The following is a 20,906-nucleotide window of genomic DNA, read 5'->3' on the forward strand; positions in this document are numbered from 1 at the left end:
ACCAATAAGTCTCCTGTGTGTTATGAGTAAGTTGCTGGAATCCATATTACATAGAGAAATAGTCAACCACCTCAGCAGAAATAACCTTCTTAGTGACGCACAATATGGTTTCCGCTCTGCAAGATCTACCGCAGATGTGCTGACGATTATATCCCACAGGATTAGTGAATCTCTTGACAAAGGGCAATTGCTCTTGACATATCAAAGGCCTTCGACAAGGTATGGCATAAAGGTCTACTTCACAAGATTTCAAGCTATGGTATAACTGGAAATGTTTTCTCAATCATTAAATCATTTCTCTCTGATAGGCTCATAAGAGTAGTGGTAGATGGACAAAAATCGGAGGCCTGCAATATAAATGCTGGAGTCCCTCAGGGGTCAATCCTGGGCCCAACTCTCTTCCTGATCTACATCAATGACCTCCCTAAACACATACTTAAATCATTCGTTGATATCTATGCTAATGACACGACCATCTACGGCAACACATCAAAGGCTGTAAATGACAAAGTTCTCTCTGATTCTCTCTCCTCTGATCTCAAGCACATAGTTCAGTGGGGGAAGATGTGGTTGGTTACCTTTAATGCATCCAAAACCAAACTCCTATCCTTACATCATCAACGCTCTGATCCCCATCTGGCATCAATTGTGATGGATGGCTCCCGTCTGGGTAAGGCCCCGTGTTTTGACAAGCTTCTGGGTTTGACCTTTACTCCTGATCTGAAATGGAACACGTACATCAAGTCTGTTGCCAAGGTTGCTGGAAAGATGGTGGGATCCTTCTACCGCTCCAGAAGATATCTCATTACTGATGCAATTCTCTATCTATATAAAAGCCAAGTACGTCCAAGGATGGAATACTGTTGCCATATCTGGGCAGGAGCTGCTAAAAACAGCCTATCCTGCCTTGACAGAGTACAAAATAGACTTCGTGGCTTAGTGGGGGAAGCCCTTTTTTCTACCCTGCAACCTCTCTCCCACAGAAGAGACGTTGCGAGCCTATCCTTGTTTTATCGTTATTTCCATGGAAGGTGCTCATCTGAACACCAATCTCTGGTCCCCCCTCGCCAATCTTTCATGAAAAACACCCGTCTAGCTGAATCCACTGTGAAAAATTTCCCCCACTCTATATCTGTGCCTAAATCAAAATGCGGATTCCATGAACAAAGCTTCTTTCTTAGAACTTCACGCCTGTGGAACTCTGTTCCGTCTGCCTGCTTCCCACCAGACTACAACTTGGATGTCTTCAAGTCAAATGTTAACAAATTCCTAATGAACCGCCCCCTTAAGTAAACACTTCATCAAATCTCCACACTAACATAATGTACTTGCAATAACCCTTATCCCTGAGTGGCTTTCCTTGATAAGTGGTGATCACTGTAAAAAAAAAAAAAAAAATATATATATATATACATGTATTTATGTATTATATGTATATATATATATGTATTATATGTATATATAAATATATATATATGTATATATATATATTTATGCATATATGTACATATAAATATTTATATAAAATGGGTTAAGAAATTTCAACGAAAGAAACATGTATATTTAAATAAGGGTATGGTAACCAACAATATGTAGGTTTTAACATTATGTTATTATTCTGTGTCTTGGTTTTTCATTGAGAATTCTATTTGGATCATTGTAATAATGTTTTTAAATCATTGAAATCGTTTTTAACGCGTTTCAGACGTTCTGTGAAGCGTCCTCGTCAGAAATTAGTTTCAAAATGTGTTGGAGATGTAAAAATAGCATTTTCGTAGTTCATTTGAAATGTTTCCCCGAGGTGGAAACGTGTAAGTGTCTACTATTCATTGGAATGTTCAATTTTTATTAGTTTTATTGGGCTGTGGTCACTCCTGTCTTGTGTTTCTCTCTCTTACTCTACACAAGCAGAAAGAGAGAAGGAAACATATTTTCAATCTTTCGAAAATGGAACTTACAGAAATTGAAAATAGGTTCTTTCTAAGGGATTGGATTTTTACATTCCCCCAACCAGTATAAATAAAGAGCGAACACTTTCTGCCTTTGAAGTTTTGTTCTCTCAACTGAGACATAATGTTCCTATTTCCCCGGAAAGAATTTCTGGGATGAAATCTAGTTTAGTTGCTTTAGCTCACCGATACAGTAACACACCTGTTGATTATAGCGACTTTGTCTGGAACAAAACGCAATTTAAAAAAAAATATGAAAGCGTTAAAATCCAATGCCAGTATTTATATGTGCAAACCAGACAAAGGTGCAGCAGTGGTGATTTTGGACGAATCGGACTACGTTTAGAAAATAGCGGTTATTCTCAATGATGTTTCGAAATTCCGTAAACTCGGTCTTGTCGAGTTGACGGATAATACTTGCAAGAACGAGGCAAAAATGCAAAGACGTCTACTTGCATTGTTTAAAAAGAAAGATTTTGCAAGGACGTCTATGACAGGATTAGACCCTCTGATTCACAACGTCCTAGAATGTATGGTCTCCCCAAAATCCACAAGCTAGGGGTTCCACTGAGACCTATTTTATCAATGGTTGGTGCGGCACAACATTCTTTGGCTCAGTGGCTTGTGGAAATTCTAACAGGAGACCATGCACGCTTAACTTGTTCTATCATGACACTATTAATGTTGATCCATAATTCTGCCGTGTAACTATCATGAAACTATTAATATCTATCCATAATTCTGGCATGTAACTATCATGAAACTATTAATATCAATCCATAATTCTGCCATGTAACTCTCATGACACTATTAATGTTGATCCATAATTCTGCCATGTAACTATCATGAAACTATTAATATCGATCCATAATTCTGCCATGTAACTCTCATGAAACTAATAATATTGATCCATAAACTTTTAAAAAATTTGTCCAAAAAACGGGATGGATGTATATATGTATCTAGAAGATTCTGAGATAATAATGACCTTGCTTTTTTATTCCCATGCATATTGTGCATTTTCCTTTTTTGGTGCTTGTGTAGATTGGCAAACTTTTTAAACCAATACATTTCAGGTGAAAACACTATTATGTACTTAACGTGTTCTGTCAAAATAGTATAAAATCCAAAAATTATGAAAAATGATCCAGTAGTAAAATAATTACTAGTAAAAATAAAATTTATCAAATTATCGAGTTTTATCGTATGTTTTAATGTGAAAGAGTTGTGCAGCCAATTTAATATGACAGACTGACTTATTCCCCTGGACTAAACTGACTTAAATTAATGGTCCACCATTTTTAAAGAATGAAATTGTGGATGATTTTTTGTTAAAAATACATCTAGCTCATCTTTTCCAGGATCATTTTACATAATTTTTTAAATTAATATTAATTTTGACAGAACACTTAAGTACATAATGTTTTCAGCTGAAATGTCTTGGTTTAAATGATCACCAATCTATGTAAGCACTTTTTTAATTTGGAGAAAATGATTAGTGTTTATATCAATGAAATGAGGAAATAATTTTGTATGCATTTTCATCATAATCTTGTGACACTGAGAAGTAAATATAAATAATTAAAAAAAATTGTATGACATTGCAGAAGTTAATTGAAATAGGTTTCAAAACGCTATTTTAAAGCATAAAAAATCACTTTAGAATTTACAGCAATTGCAAATAAGAAAAGATCTCAAATCATTAGAACTACATGGAAGTCATTTATAAAGGATGGTCTGTTTTTTTTTGTTGTTGTTTTTGTTGTTTTTGTGGATAACTAGTTTACCAAGTTTTATTTGTGAGATTTCAATGACTATTTTTTAAATCTTCATCTCCACTCATATTAAGTGTTTAAATTTTAGAAATTGAAAGGAAATGGTTTATAACTAGGTTAATGAAATGATATTAAAACTCTAGTGAATTAGAACACCATTTGTAATTTCCAATTTTAACAAACTGGAATTTCATTAGATAATCATATCAAAATATCTACTTAAAATTAACGGTAAATCCCAATAAGTGTTTAATACTAAAAGAATTATCAGACTTGGTAGAATATGGAAGCAATGAAATCGATTGAAATATTTGTTTGTAAAGAGCACAAACTGATAATTTTCATGATAAACTGGCTATTCAGAATGATTTATTGATTTTGTAGAGAAAACATATTGATAGCTAACTTTGAGAATCTAATCGAATTCACTTTATTATAAATATTTATTAATAATATTCCTATTGTATATAAAGAGGAGTATTTCTTTCATTTTATTTATTTTAATTGCCAATTAATAATGATCTCACAAAAAATATTATACTCTGTCCTGGTCATCAGAAACTAGACATCAAAATCGAAATATAATTTCATACTTAAAAGGTATACTGCAAAAAAGGTGACTAAAATTAATGCAAGAAATGAAATATTTTAATTATAAAATAAAATATGTAGGCTAAACTACCTTACTAATTTGGAAAGTGAGTGAGTGATTTAACACTTTGAAAATGATTATTGAAACTTCTAAATATTCCACACAGTTTTTAAGCATTTAGAAATTTATTGCCAAGAACGATTTAAAAAGTGGAATCTATCACTCATTCAATAATGAACGAAAAATGAAAAATATGCTGACATCATTAAAAGCAAATATAATTAGTAGCGATCTATTTATTAACAAATAAACATTTTTATTTTTTCTAACAATGTAAGAGCCGATTCCTTTTTGACAATTATTGTGATAGTATGGAACACATTTTTGTTTCTAACTATTTAAAATGATGCTTTTCTGTAATATGGTAAGTGGCATTACTTTCCAATAGTTACACACTATCTTCTTTTGTGCAATATCTCATACCTTTATGTATATTACTATTTTACATCTATATTTAATTCCAATTTTCAGATATAAAAAAGATAACACTTTTTTATAAATGTTATTTTATCAGCATATTGTTTTTCTCCCTTAACCATATCGTACTTACGCTTAGACCAAAACAAAAGAAATAAGATTAACATGACTTGCTTCTTGAAGACACAATAAACATTTTTAAATCGTTCATAAGTTGGCGTATTTAAATAAAACTAAATTCTTTCGACCTCTATAGAAATAGCAAATCGATTTAACCTACAAATAAGCATATCTTTTTATCTTACTTCTTTCCTTCTTTTCAGTCTAAGTTTTATGTACGGTATGATCGGGCTTATGCATGAAGCAATTACAGATTGTGTGATCGAACCATGGCGTGTATATAATTGTTTTCTTGTGCGTTTGAATGCATTTAAACTTAGTTAAAATTGAGATATTAAGTAATTTCTACACTTTTACTTATGTTTAATGTTCTTTTTCTTCTTTTTTAAACATAATTAAAAAAAATAAAACTTTTCTTTATACTTAAAACAAATACATGTTTATTAATTTTATTTTATTTTATTTATTTTATTTTTTTTGAGCATTGAAAATCCGTATATTTACCACTGGATGACCCATGCCCCAGAGTTTACCAGGAAAATAATTCAATTCAAAAAATTTCACGCCCAACCTCAGATGATTTTTATTTTGGACCAGTGTTATTAGTAATAATATTATCACAAATAACATGGTTGTTAAGCAGATGTAACAATTTGAACAGACTAAAATTCATTTTATTTCATTCAATATTTTTCTAATTGAATAAAATTTGTCTGGTATCTACAATTTTAAAATGAAAATTGTTAGCAGAATTACAGTCAAAAATTAATCATTTTATTTCAATAAAGTCTTTTGGTTAGAGAAAAGCAAGCACGATTAGTATTTGTATATTTCACTTAAATTTGGAATGACAGAACTGAATTTGGCTTTCTCCATTTGTAATTGGAACTGCTTACGTCACACATGCAAATCATTAGATTTCAAGTTACATTCAAATTTTATGGTATTTTTGTTTATTAAATTTTTAGGTGAAAGTGCAAAATGGTTAACATGTTAAGAATGTGTTTCTAAATAATATTGTTATTGTTTCTGCATGATTTGTAAATTGCAGAAATACTGCTTATGCATGTACATTTACATATAAATGGTGCTAGAAGGCGTTTTTACTTTTTTTAATTTTATTTTTACGAAATTACATTTGGTACTTCTGCATTTACGAACTGTACTGAAATAATAAAATTATTTAGAAACACATTCTTAACATATTAATATTCGGTGTTGTCATTTAACAAGTTAATAAACAAAAGATGCATTAATATTGAATTTAACTTGAAAATTTTATCATAAATAACATGGCCCGTAAACTGCAGAAGTACTAAAATCTGCTTATGCATGTACATTTATAGATCAGTGAGGATCGCGTTTTTACTGTTTTTGCTTTTTTATTCTGCAGTTTATGAATCATGGTAATTTTTTATGGAGTTTTCAAATTAAAATGCAATTTTTATAGTATCTTTTGTTTATCAAATTTTAAGATGAAAGTACAGAATAGTTAACATGTTAAGAATGGGCTTCTAAAACATAACGCACACAATCGTAACATGCTTTGTATTCTTTACTTGTATGTAACAATTTAGTAAACAAAACGTACCAGGAAAATTTCATTTAACTTGAAATTCATGTTAAAAAGCATTAGGGTTTGTAAACTGCAGAAGTAGTAAAATCAAGTTAATATCACACATGAAATACTAGAACATTTTCTAATTCTAAGAAATGGTTAAAAGTATTATTAATAGGTAAGGAGTAGTCATGAAAGTCAAGCATTCCGATATTCACTTATTCTTCAAATACATTCAGGATGGCTTGAAATATGAAAATGTTTATCATTTTTTTTGTGTGTAAAATGTAGTGTGATATATTAGAATTAGTATGAGTGAAAAAATTAAATAATAAACGGTGGTTACCTGTTAAGGAAGTAATATGGTGAGGTGAGGGTACTTAGTGGATAGAGAGTGAAAGTCTTTGCTACCGTCTTTGTGTAAACTACATATTCGAGGGAAGCAGTTTCTTCAGAATAAATGTAATTGATATGCTTGATAACTTTGATATGAAAAAGCATGTGCATAAATCTATTTGTTTCTTCGTTTTTAATATTTATTCCTAATGAATTTTTGGTTTTGTGGGTAAAATGAAGACGCATTTACTTGCTACTTATGTAGTTCTTCCACTTTGTTCAGATTTAACGGTGAACAAAATTAATAATGCACATTAATATCTATGCACCTGTTTATTGTTGTTTCATTATTAATTTTCTGCTTTTTACGAAACATAACTGCCAAAAGAATTAAGTTGCAAATGTAATTTTTGTTGTAATCTTTAATTTTTAATTATAATCTTGAATGACAACTTTCCCTGTTCTCTCTTTCTTCTACCCTCTCTCTCTTTTCCTCCACCCGTCCTTCTCTTCCCCTCTCCTCTGTCTCTTTCCCCCTCTCTACTCTCTGTCTCTCTCTTTCCCTCTCCCTTCTCTCTCTCTCTTTCCCTTTTTCTTTTCCCCTCTCCTCTATCTCTTTCTCCCTCTCTTCTCTCTCTTTCCCTCTTTTCTATCTTTTTTAAAAATTTCTTCTTTCTTCCCCATCCCCTTACGATCAAATATCAAAATACATCAAACTCTGTTTCCCTCAATCTACCTCTCTCTATCCTTATCCTTATCTTTATCTATCTATCTATCTATCTATCTATCTATATATATATATATATATATATATATATATATATATATATATATATATATATGTATATGAAAATGGCATTCATGTAATCATGAAAAAGTGATTGTTGGAAATTATAAATTATTAAAGTTAAGTCGCACTATCAAGTAGTTCTACTTTGTGACTAAAAGAAAACGAAATATTGAGCAGGATTAAAGTTAAAAATAGTTGAATGTTGAAAATGAAATATGAACGACACAGAACAATACATACAAGTCATAGACATGATTGATATATATATATATATATATATATATATATATATATATATATATATATATACATATATTCATACATATAGTCTTTATTTTGTCTTGGGTGATAATGGATACCCTTTGTAAGAGTGTCTGCACATGTAATCATGAAGCAAGGGTTGCACAATCCCAAACCCCATCTCTCCTGAGTGGGCACTGCCGGATTCCCATGGCAAGGAGAAGTCCAAGATGACCGGAAACAATGTTGAGATAAGCAGAGAGTACATACAGCACTTGGTATTTCCTAATAGTCATTCATTTAGTACTGACCAAGTTCAGTGCCGCTTAACTTTGGTGATCCACAGGAACCGGTGTGCCAGCGTGATTAAGCCGTATATTATATAAGACACACACACACACACACACACACACACACACACACACACACATTTTGAGAAGTGATACACGAATTACCATTAGCATATAAGCGATGCTCTTTGTGTAAACAAATCGAGCTTAAGTAGTTCGGACGATGTCACAACTTTTTTTTTTTTTTTTTTTTTTTTTTATTATATTTTCACCCCAAACAAGGCACAATTGCCACTTTGGTGTAGGGGGCTACTATCAGGGGAAACATCTACTGGGGCACTATGTAGGGATTAGGGCAGCGAGATGTTGGTTCACGTTGCACTTGAACTTATGCATGTCAGTACAGTTGGGGAAGCAGTGACCTGGAATGGAATTCCAAAGTCTAGCAGTTCTGGGGAAGAAACTACTGGAGTAGAACGATCTTTTACATCTAGGGATCTCTACAGTGTGGGGGTGGGATTTTGCAGCTTGTCGGGTCTGTCGAGGGTGTTCACGTCGTGGGGGCACAAGTGCTTGCAGTTCTTCAGAGCATTCACCATTATAATACTTGTAGAACAGGCAGAGGGATGCAACGTTTCGACGATGGGACAGAGGCTGAAGTTTTGATGCCAGTTTAGGGCCTATCAGATTTGCGACTCTCTTTTGAACCCTGTCAAGGAGAGAGAGACTAGTAGCCGATGCACCGGCCCAAATATGACAGCAATACTCCATACATGGGTGAATAGTGGCCTTATAGAGGTACAGGATACTTTCGGGTGTTAGAAGTTTTCTAGCACGGTAGAGAGAGCCCACCTTCCTCGCAGCGGCCCTGGCAATGCCCTCGATGTAATTGTTCCAGCTCATGTTTCCTGTGAACGTTAGGCCAAGGAGCTTGAAAGACGTACTCTCAGCTAAAGAGTTGTTGGCCATTGCTATAGGTGGTAGAGAAGGTTTCCTGTAATTATTGAATGAAACCAGTTTTGTCTTGGTGGCATTGAACGTTACCATCCATTTTTGTCCCCATTCCACTACTGATTTGAGGTCATCCTCCAGTGTTTCTGCCATTACTTTAGATATATGTTCATTTGTTTTCCTGTCATGCCTGCTATAGAGTGTGGTGTCATCAGCATATATACCCATCTCAGAGGCAATTTTATCGGGGAGGTTATTTATGAATATCAGGAACAGCAGAGGACCAAGGATAGATCCCTGGGGCACTCCGGCATTTATATTATATTGTTTAGACGTACGACCGTCGAGGACAACCTGGATTTTTCTCTTATCTAAGAAGGATTTAATTATGTTAAGTATTCTACCAGTGATACCGTAAGATCTAATCTTCCTGAGGAGACCCTCATGCCATACCCTGTCAAAAGCCTTAGATATATCTAGAGCTACCGCTCTGCCCTCTCCCGCTTTGTCCAGTGAATGGTATATGCGTTCAGAGATTACAGTGAGGATGTCTGCCGTGGAACGGGCTTGTCTAAATCCATATTGATGGTCGGTCAGAAGTTTAGCATCTGTAAGGTGCTGGACTAGAGCATGGTTAATTAAGGTCTCAAATATTTTGGCAAAAAGTGGGAGGAGGCTAATAGGGCGATAATTTAATGGGTCAGTTCTTTCGCCAGAATTCTTGAATACTGGTACCACAGAAGCAGTTTTCCAGCAGCTCGGAAAGCAAGATTCATTAAGGCATTTGTTGTAGAGTTTGGAGAGAACTGGAGCTACTTCGGCTGAGCACTTTTTTAATAGCACAGCTGGGATGAGGTCGGGTCCACATGCTTTGGAAGTGTCAAGGTTTTTTATGATAGCATGCACCTGAGCAGGGGTGATTTCCAGATCGTCTAGCTTGGCGTCTGTCCGCATAGGAAAGTCAGGTAGGGGGTGGTTTAAAGGGTCCAGTGTAGAGTTGGAGGCAAACCGACTGGCAAGCATGTTAGCCTTCTCGGTTGCTGAGCAAAGAACCTCGTGATTGTTGGTTAGTGGGGGAATCGTTGATTGCCCATTATTTACTACACTGTTGTAGATTTTCCAGAAGTCACGAGTTCCTAATTTTTGTGCTTCGATGCGTTTTTTAGTGGTTTCCGTAAATTCCCTCTTAGCTGTCGCTATTTCTTTCTTAACGTTACTTCTAGCTTCTATGTACTTTTGTCTGTTTGAACTGGACTTATGTCGGTTAAACCTTCGGAATGCATGCTGCCTTTGAGCAATGGCAGTTGCGCAAGTCGAAGTAAACCATTGGGGAGAGTGGGGCTTGCTATAGAATTTCCGCATGGGAACATGCGCTTCGATTGCAGTTTTGAACCATTCAGTGGTCTCAGTTGCACACTGTTCAGCAGGAAGAGAAAAAATATTTCCCCATGGGGCGTCTCTGATAAGATCTCTGATAGCTTCCCAGTCAGCCTTTTTATAATATCTGGTTGTTTTGAGCACTGGCTCTTCAGTTTTGGGTCTAGAGTTTAGGGCGATTTCAACCATTATTACCGCATGATCAGCGTTCCCAAGTGGGCTGTCGGATTTCGTTACACAATCATCAGGAATTGTGGTCAAAAACAGATCTAATAGTGATGCGTGTTGTTCTTCCTGATCAGGGAAGCGGGTTGGAAAAGTAACAATTTGCGATAGGGAGTGAGATACAGAGAACATCGTTAAACTCACGACTCACAAAGCAGCTGCTGATAGTAGTGGTTATGGGCCTTGACTGTCGTACAGACGGTCAGGTTTCAATCTTGGCTTGAGGTAGTTGGCTGTCTAGCGGCACTGATGAGCTGTGAAACAGCGAAACAGTACTGTATGACATGTGCATGGATTATGTTTTTTCTATACAGTTCACTTCTTGTAAGTAAAAAAAAAAAATGCTCAAGTTGAGATCGAAACCAAAACTTAAAGACAGTGAGTCAAGTACGATAACCATTAAACCAGCTTGACATGATCTTTAAAAAGTGTTTTCATACCTACTTATTCTTAACATAAGGACGCAATCATGTTTCATGACTGTGCATGTGCAGTCATAAAACAGTTGACAAACAGATAAAAATCTGATCCCCCCCCCCTCAAGTACTAATTTTTCAATTTTGACCTTTTCATCCAGACCTTTTTTCTGGATGAAAACCGATTAAAAAAATTTCCACATGTATGAATACCCTATATACCAAATTTCAAGTCTGTAGATCAAAAATCCGTTGAGTATATAGATTGAAAAGTGTCCTCACACACACACACACACACACACACATTTTCACTTTTATATATATAGATATAGCCGTGTTTGATTTTTTTTGCTTTGGTCGTCTATTACTTCTTTTCTCTTTTCTTCTGAAATGAATAATTTATGGGAATTTGTTTAATTCTGAAACTAATACTGCCCACACAAGAAAATTCATGGTCTTTTATGCCCCTGAGGCACATGTATATGCAAATAAGTATGGACCTTGCTTTCGGTTCAGTCGTGCATGCACAGTGCCATTTCTGCATTGGCTGCCATGACGTTCGCCTCGTCACACATTGTGTACACTCCTTTTGATCCCTGATCACAGCATGCTGGTAATCTCTAGCATGTGCTTTATCGCACGTGTGGTTCTGAGGTTTCTCCATTTTATGATGTCTATCGGCCAGGCAATGTGATATACCCAGTATTATCTGAGGTCTTATAATCTGCTCTGCCAGACGGAATAACATTTGTCTAGAGTCGCACGTCCTTCACATCATGCAGGATACCATCAACAATAATGGCTTGCGGGCTGATCATCTTTGGTACTATTCCTTCTTGGAACTTGGAAGTGCATTGATAACAAGGCGGCTTGATCCACATGGGACTGGATCAATCGTTTGCCATTCTTCATGTGCTCTAATAGCCGACCTAACATCAGCTTTAGTAATTGTTAGGCAAACCCACTGGGACGCCTGGATGTCTACTACGTTTATGTATGTCCATGATCAAACTTCTTGTCTTTTCATCACTTCTCATGGCACAGGTCAGAAATACAGGTTCAGTCGCAAATTGCATCCTTTTGAGCCACCTTTGTGGTACCCGGGTCATGGGATCTGCCAAGTTCTGGCTCAATAGAATCAGACTAACGTTCATGGATAGTCCATACTCTTCTACCAGCGACTTTATCATTTCCAATCGCCACCAGATCAATATTTTGCTGGTGGCCTTTGTGCATATTCTGATCTATTGGTGAGTGTGTCCACTAGCTAGTGATGCATGCTTACAAGTGTGTTTTTAAGTTATTACTTTACAGTTCCATTGTAACACCAGATTGATACTCACATCAATGTTGCATCAAAATCAACCAAGTTAATGTGCTGGGCATTATTCGTTTTTTCACTGCGACATCAGCACTGACACTAGAAATTTTGTTTAGCAAATTGACCTCACTGTGCTCATTTATATGAACAGGCAGATGACATCAAATCCGAGCAGGAGATCAAACCCCAATAGATTTCCATCCATGGTCAAGATTTCCACCACCATGGGGATCTTGTTATCCACCTGCAGATTGACCTTGGTTGCTCCCCTGCTGGTCATGCTCTTTCCGTCAATGGTCAGCACCTGTTTTGCATCCATTCAGTGGACCACGAACTCAACTCCTTACAAGAGACCATGTGCATCCTGAGCCAATGTGTCATGCATCACTTCGCTAACACACACATGCATCACTTTGCTGACACACATATGCATCACTGGCTGGTTGGTGTTAATTTTTCTCCTGGACAAGAGTGGCACTCGCATCTCACTCCTACCTTTATTTTGTAGACATTTTAACTTGACGTGCTCCTCTCTCTGGCATCTGTATTTGGCTTAGTATGCTTTCCATTTGAATTTTATCAATGTCGGCAGATGCATGCATCAAGTCCTGGCTATGAGCAGGCAGTATCTGGCTAGGGTCTCCTGAACAAGCTGGAGAGTTTTGTCAATGCCACATAGAACTCATTTACCGACTTGTTCGGGTAGTGTGCATCTTGAAAATTGCTTGTCTCATGAGTCCAGCACAAAGGCCCTGCACAGTGTATCTTTTACCTGTGTCACATTGGTTTTATCTGCATCTCATAATTGCTGGTAGATGTCAAAGGCCCCTCTGGCTAGTCACAAGGGGATTACTGGTAAAATGGTTAAAAAATGGCTAGTTACCTTTTAATAAATCCCAAACTAAACTATCCTTCTACCACCAATGCTTATATGCCCACTTTGCCCCAGTTGAAAGGAATAGCTCTTGCCTCAATGAAGCACTTGGCTTCAACAAACTTCTGAGACTGACCCTTATCTCTGACCTGAAATGGAAAACCGACATCAAATCTTTTTCTCAAATCACTGGAAAAATGGTTGGATCATTTGATCCAGAAAGTATTTCACTCATGACTCAATCCTCCACCTGTACAAGAGTCAAACGTTCCTCATTCTCTATCTGTGGCCCAAACTAAATGAAAATTTCATGAGCAGAGTTTCTTTTCTAGAACTGTTTGTCTGTGGAATGCAATACTGTGTGTATGCTTCCCGACTGACTATAACATGATCGTCTTTAAATCTAATGTGAATAAATTCCTATTGGGTCACCCCTCTATCCCTACCCAAGTTCTGCCATGACTTATCTTGTTTCACCATCTATTTAATACTTAACCCTTATCCTTGAGTGGCCTCCAGCTCTTGGTAAATGATGGCCCTCCAAATAATAATAAAAAAATAATATATATATATATATATTAGGAGGGTAGATTTGCTATCTATTGCTGGAAAGGTGTCTTTAAGGATTATTCTAAATAGATTAATTCACACTTGTCAATGGAATACTACAAGAATCACAGTGTGGTTTTTATGTGGATATGATTTTCAGTGCTCAGCAATTGCAGGAGAAGTGCAAAGAACAAAATCTTTCATTGTACCAATGTTTCATTGACTTATCAAAAACTTTAGATACCGTAAACAGATCAACTCTTTCGAAGATCTTACTGAAATTGGTCTGATTCGTTCTCTTCAAGACGGCATGAAGGCATTAGGTTAGTTAGGTATTTCCTCAGATAATGTTGTTGAAACTATCAACAACGAACGGGGTCAAGCACCCACATTATTCAACATTTATTTTACCACAGTCTTTCTTGTGGTCTTCTGTAAAAACTCAGATGGTATCTACATCAGATATCAGACATCTGACAGTGTATATAATGTCCATAGACTACTTTCGCAAACAAAAGTCTCTCCTTCACTGGTGAAGGAGCTGTTCTACGTGGATGACTGTGATATCGTTGCACATTCAAAAGATCATTTTGTATCTGAATGCAACTTGTGTAAAGATCAACCTAAAAAAGACAATCATTATGTATGATCCACCACCTGGATCGCCTTATATGGAATCAACAATCTTCATTGAAGCTAATAAATTAGATGTAGTGCATTTTCTATACATCTAGGTAATATTCTTTCTGAAGGGCACAGTCTCGACAGGGAAATCTCCTTCCATATTGAAAATCTTCTTAGTCTTTTTCATCATTTAAAAAAACGCGTGTGGTTTTAACATGTTATCAAATTGCATACAAAAATCATGGTGTATAAAATATGTGTTTTGACGACTCTCTTGCATGCAAGTGAAACAAGGACACTTTATAAAAACCAACTAAAACTTTTTGAGGATTTCCATCAATGGTGCCTGAGACGGATATTTCGTATCAAATAACAGTTCCATGTCTCTGATACTTTTGCATTAAGGAAAGCAGGCGTACCAAGCATTCAGTTGATGTTAATGAAAAGTTGTCTCCAATGAGTTAGTCACATTGTGCGTATGGATGATGGTTGTCTGTCAAGGCAATTATCCTATGGTGGAATGTGAGAAGGAAAGAGAAGTGCATCAAAACTGAAGAAAAGATTTAAAGACAATAAAATCTTATCTGAAACAATTGGGACTATATGTGAACCAATGGAAAAAATGGCTTTAAATAGAAATAAAGTGGCAGAAACTGATTCGTGAAATCACAGAATCTTTTGAGAATAACCATCTTCAATACAGCACTTACAAACGATTGATTTGCAAAGGTGAAAAGGGTTCTACACTGAGTCCACAAAGTCAACGTGCTAATTGTAGTATATGTGCTAAATTGTGCCTATCTCGTGCTAGTCTCAAAAGCCATTTACATAAATGTGCAAAACCTATCTTGGACCCCAATAATGTCACTACAAAAAAACTGGCAAAATCTGTCGCAGTTTGGGAGGCCTGAAGAGTCACCTGCAAACACATACAATTTGAGAGAGAGGACATAAAATAAAGGAGGTGGTTATGCTCGAAACAGAGGACAGCCTACATATATATCTATGCGCGTGTGCATGTATATGTATATATATAAATGTGTGTATATATATATATATATACTAGCAGGTAGACCTGATGTTGCCAGGGAATGAATGAGGATCAACAAATGTTGCACCCTCCCATATTTTATTGTCATCGAAATCAGTAAAATCGCCTATTTTTCAATCCTTCCGACAGTTACTTCGTCCACAATATGTTGTAGTCTGCATTGCACTGCAGAGAACTTACTGTTGATTTTATATGCCAGGCCTTTCTGCTTGTGTGGTAATAAAACTTCTCAAATGCACTTATGATGTTAGGTTGTATAAGGCATTAACTTTAGTCAAAATTGCCTGTTCTTTCTTTCATCAGATTTTTTCGATTCGCAATACTTCAACCGATACAAAAACTATTGAAGAGTACATGAAGTACCTTCATGTGAAATTTCGTAAAAATCGGCTCAGCCATTTTGGAATCCATAGGGAACGAATTTGCACACACACACGAAAAGACAAAGTTGCTTTTATATAATAGTAGCAATAGAGATATATATAATGTATATACAGTTGTACATATATGTAGTAGATGTGTATGTATACTATATAAATTCTGATATGACATGCACATGGAGAACAAGTACGTGTACACACACTGACCAAATAAGCACACTGGTTAAACTACACACACACACACAACATACAAAATACACCGGTAAAAACAAACACCACACACATGCACAGAAATAACATTAAAAACATATCTACATTTTTCTACACACACATGTACATTCACACATGCACACACACGCTAGAAGCACACAAACAAGTAAAACACAAGCTCACATTAAGAAACACACATAATGTTTTAAATGTTCGCAGCCTTCCAAGTTTCTTGTGTTGGATCCACAATAATCTCTGCTGTATATGCCTAATATCATAAGAGACCAAAGGAAATACTATTTCAAAGTTAAACATGACAGATTGAAAGTTTCTCTTGGGATGTGAGGATGCTTTTTTCATTGGAGCAAACATTTTTTTATTTTTGTGTATGCTATTTTTATAAGTTTAAAAAGCAAGTGCTCTCCATTTTCAGGTCCTCAAAGAAAAGGTATTCGACCTGTTGAAAGAGAACGTATGCGGGACTGGCTATCTCGTCATTTGAATGCGGATTCCATTCGTGGCCTTTACTGGATTGATGAGGACAAGCGGATATTCCGGATTCCTTGGAAGCATGGGTCCAGTCAGAATTGGACTGAAAATGATGCCGAATTATTTGTAGAATGGGCAAAACATACAGGTAAGAATAAATGCCTCCTCATCAGTCTCAATTTTTTTCATTCCAAACAAATTTTCTCTTGAATTTAAGTCGCAACTATTTTGCATCATGTCTAACAAAACTGTGGAGAGCTTAGCAGCAAGATATTTGTTTACATTACATTTTAGCTTCTACATGTTAGTACATTCAAAGAAGCAGGAAACAGGGAGGGAATTCTAAAATCTGGTAATATGAAAGGGAACTCAACAGTGAAGGATGGGATTTTGCTGCTTATTGGGTTAGTCAAAAGTATATACGTCGAAGGAGCACAAGTGCTATGAGTTCATCAGAGCATATTCCACTAAAGTACTTGTAAAACAGACACAGGGGTGCGACATGTCAGTGATGGAATAAAAATTAGATCTTGGCCGATGGTGCAGAACCTATTGTATCTGACTCTTTTTTGCTTTGATCTAATTTATTTCATGTATTCCTTAAATTCATCAAGGTTGACATGGAACAAACGTAAAAAGAAATGATAAAAATGCCAGTGAATGCTTTTGATTATGTTCTATTATTTAGAATATTGTTTATCATTTTAGATGTCATTTTCACAACGTTTCAACCGATGTAACCTCTAACCTTGTGTATCTCGTTGTACACTGGAATTTATTTGGAATTTCGAACAGAATAATTTATTAATTCATCAGGTTGGTTGTTCTTATTCCACAAGTCACATGGAGCCATGATACAATGGATAAAATGCTAAGTACTAATTATTTCTGATAATTTTCTGGCGATTATTAAATTATCGGAAATAATTGGACGGTTCAATCCTCAGTGCAGCCGATACTAAGAATATAAGACTTCTACTTGGTAGGTTCCATGATCTGACATAAAACTCCCTGAGATACACTTGAAAGGTGGAAGGTTATTTTGGTTGAAACTCTGCAAAAATAATATTCAAGATAAGGACAATAGTATGAATAATTTAAATAATACAAGAAAAGTATTTGCACCTGGAAAACATTGTTTTGTATTTGAATTATATTATAGAAATTAGAAAGTCAAATAATGATGTGGATTTGTGTTTTTCTCCAAAATAAATTATTTATTTAAAAAAAAAAAAATAAGCTTTTGACTTTTCCAAGCACAAAAACTTTTCTTATTAATGCATAACATGTAGCACAAGAGACATTTAATCCAACTGTGACTAACACCTCCAAGGACTATTATCTGAGAGAGATTTTATATCTTCAACAAAAAAGATGATTTACAAGAAAAACAAATGTCAAACCTGAGGAGGACTTTTCCCGAGGCCACAATCCTGTAGATGAAGAGTTGGCTGATGGTCTACTTGTGTTGCATGTCTAGTATTCTGCACAACCACTTGTCAAGAACCGCTCCCCCTAAGTGAAACTTTAAATAAAATAAAATGACAGTTCAATCAAAAATTACGATTAAACCAGACTTAAACTCAAACAAAATCAATTTGGCTCCTCCCTTGAGGCTTGCATTTACGAATATCCGTGGGTTTAGATGATGTTGAATCATTTCTCCTAGCAAACACCCCGGATATCTTAGCACTAAGTGAAACTAACCTACACTCCTCCATCTTCTCTAACCACTTTAATATGCCTGGTTATCTCCCACTTTGCCATAAGGACTCAGAAAAACATGCACGGACTTGGAGTCTATATTCAAAACACCCTACCCTTGACTAGAGAAATAAAACTAAAATCAGACGACCAAACCTTTATGTGCTTTAGACTTAACATGCAAAATAACATTAGCTGGTATTATAACACATAGCTTCTCTATATCTAATTTCCTATCACAGACGGTTATGTTTCCAACACGTTTCCTAGACCAGCAAGATCAACATGCCTCACTTCTAGATCTGTTTCTGACCACATTTCCTGATGATTGAACAACAAATGCCCATAGTCCACTCAGTAATGCTGATCATGCTGTGATAATGGTAGAAATCACTTTAAATTCTCTACCCAAAATTGAAGAGCCATTGCTCAAAACAACAAGGTATCATAAGAAGGCTTACTGGGAAGCCATCAGGGATCTCATCAGAGATGGCCCCAGTGGGGTAATATCTTCTCTCTTCCCGCTGAACAGTGCACAAATGAGACCACTGAATGGTTCAAAACAGTAATTAAAGCACATGTTCCCACACGGAAATTCTATAGCAAACTCCACTCTCCCCAATGGTTGATTTCTACTTGTGCAGCTGCCATTGCTCAAACGCAGCAGGTGTACCATAGATCTAACTAACATAAATCCAGTTCAAACAGACAGAAGTTTTTAGAAGCTAGAAGTAATTATAAGAGAGAAATAGCGATAGCTAAGAGAGAATATATCAAAACCACCAGAAAATGCATTGAAGCATAGAAATTAGGAACCTCTGATTTTTGGAAAATCTACAACAGTATAGTAAATAATGAAAATCAACAATTCCCCCACTATCCAACAATCATGAGGTTGTTTGCACGGCAACTGAGAAGGCTAACATGCTTGCTAGTCAGTTTGCCTCAAAGTCTACATTGGACCCGGCACACCACTCCCTCCCTGACTTTCCTTTGCGGACAGATGCCACACTAGATAATCTGAAAATCATCCCTTCTCAGGTGCATGGTATCACAAAAAACCTTGACACCTAAAAAACATGTGGACCCGATCTCATCCTGGTTGTGCTATTTAAAAAAATGTTCCGCCAAGGTTGCTCCAGTTCTCTCCAAACTTTACAACAAATGCCTTAACAAATCTTGCTTTCTTGACTGCTGGAAAACCGCTTCTGTGGTACCAGTTTACAAGAATTCTGACAAAAGAACTGACCCATTAAATTATCGCCCCATTAGCCTCCTCCTGCTTTTCTCTATAATTAACCAAGCTTTAGTCCATCACCTTACAGCTGCTAAACTTCTGACTGATCAACAATATAGATTTAGGCAAGCCTGTTCTACATCAGATATCCTAACTGTAATCTTTGAACGTATATACCATACACTGGACAAAGCAGGGGAGGGTAGAGCAGTAGCCTTAGATGTCTTTGGCAGGGTATGACATGATGGTCTTCTCAGGAAAATCAGATCATATGGTATCACTGGACGAATACTTAACATAATTAAATCCTTCTTAAGTAAGAGAAGAATCCAGGTTGTCCTTGACGGTTGTACATCTAAACAATATGATATAAATGCGGGAGTAGCTGAGGGGTCTATCCTTGGACCTTTATTATTTCTGATATTCATAAGTGACCTTCCTAATAAAATTGTCACTGAGATGAGTATATTTGCTGATGACACCATGCTCTATAACAAATACGAGGGGAAAACAAATGAACAGAAATAGCAGAAGCACTAGATTAAGACCTCTAATCTGCAGTGGAATGGGGGCAAAAATGGATGGTCACATTCAATGCTGCCAAGACTAAGTTTGTTTCCTTCAATAATTACAAGAAACCTTCTCAACCACCAATAGCAATGGCTAAAGATACATTACCTGAAAGTACTTCTTTTAAACTCCTTGGCCTCATGTTCACAGGGAACATGAGTTGGAATGGATACATTGAGAGCATTGTCAGGACCACTGCAAGGAAGGTGGGCTCTCTCTACCCTGCTAGAAAGCTACTTACACCTGAAAGTATCCTGTACCTCTATAAGGCCACCATTCACCTATGTATGGAGTATTGTTGTCATATTTGGGCTGGTTCATCTGCTACTAGTCTCTCACTCTTGGACAGGGTTCAAAAGAGTCATCAACCTGATAGGTATTGAACTGTCATCTAAGCTTCAACCTCTATCCCATTGATAGAATGTTGCATCCCTCTGCCTTTTTTACAAGTATTTTTATGTTGAATGCTCTGACAAATTACAAGCCCTTGTACCCCCTCAATGTAAATACCCTCAACAAACCTGACAAGCAACAAAATCCCACCCCTACACAGTAAAGATCCGTAGATGTAAGAAAGCTTTCTACCCCAATAGTTTCTTCCCCAGAACTGCTAGACTTTGGAACTCTCTTCCAGGATTCTGCTTTCCTAACTGTGCTGACATGCAGAAGTTCAAGTGTAATGTGAACAGACATCTTGCTGCTCAACTCCCTATATAGTATCCCTGCAAATTATATCCCTGGTAGTAGTCCCCTACATCAAAATGACACTGAGCCTTGTTTGGGGTGAAAATGGAATTAAAA

The 20,906-nt window shown here is 36.2% G+C and overlaps 1 protein-coding gene across 2 annotated transcripts in view; it reads left to right on the forward strand.

The window, feature by feature from the left end:
- The window catches only part of LOC145292224 (uncharacterized), a 62,023-nt gene that overhangs the window by 30,881 nt on the left and 10,236 nt on the right, over nt 1-20,906 (forward strand). For both annotated transcript variants that reach the window (XM_080138544.1, XM_080138545.1), the window contains exon 2: nt 16,539-16,742. In XM_080138544.1, the coding sequence (XP_079994670.1) occupies nt 16,539-16,742 (204 nt within the window). The remainder of the gene's footprint in view (nt 1-16,538; nt 16,743-20,906) is intronic.

Source organism: Euprymna scolopes, chromosome 13, assembly GCF_053919585.1.
Source record: "Euprymna scolopes isolate OS-2025 chromosome 13, ASM5391958v1, whole genome shotgun sequence".
NCBI classification, from domain to species: Eukaryota; Metazoa; Mollusca; class Cephalopoda; order Sepiida; family Sepiolidae; genus Euprymna; species Euprymna scolopes.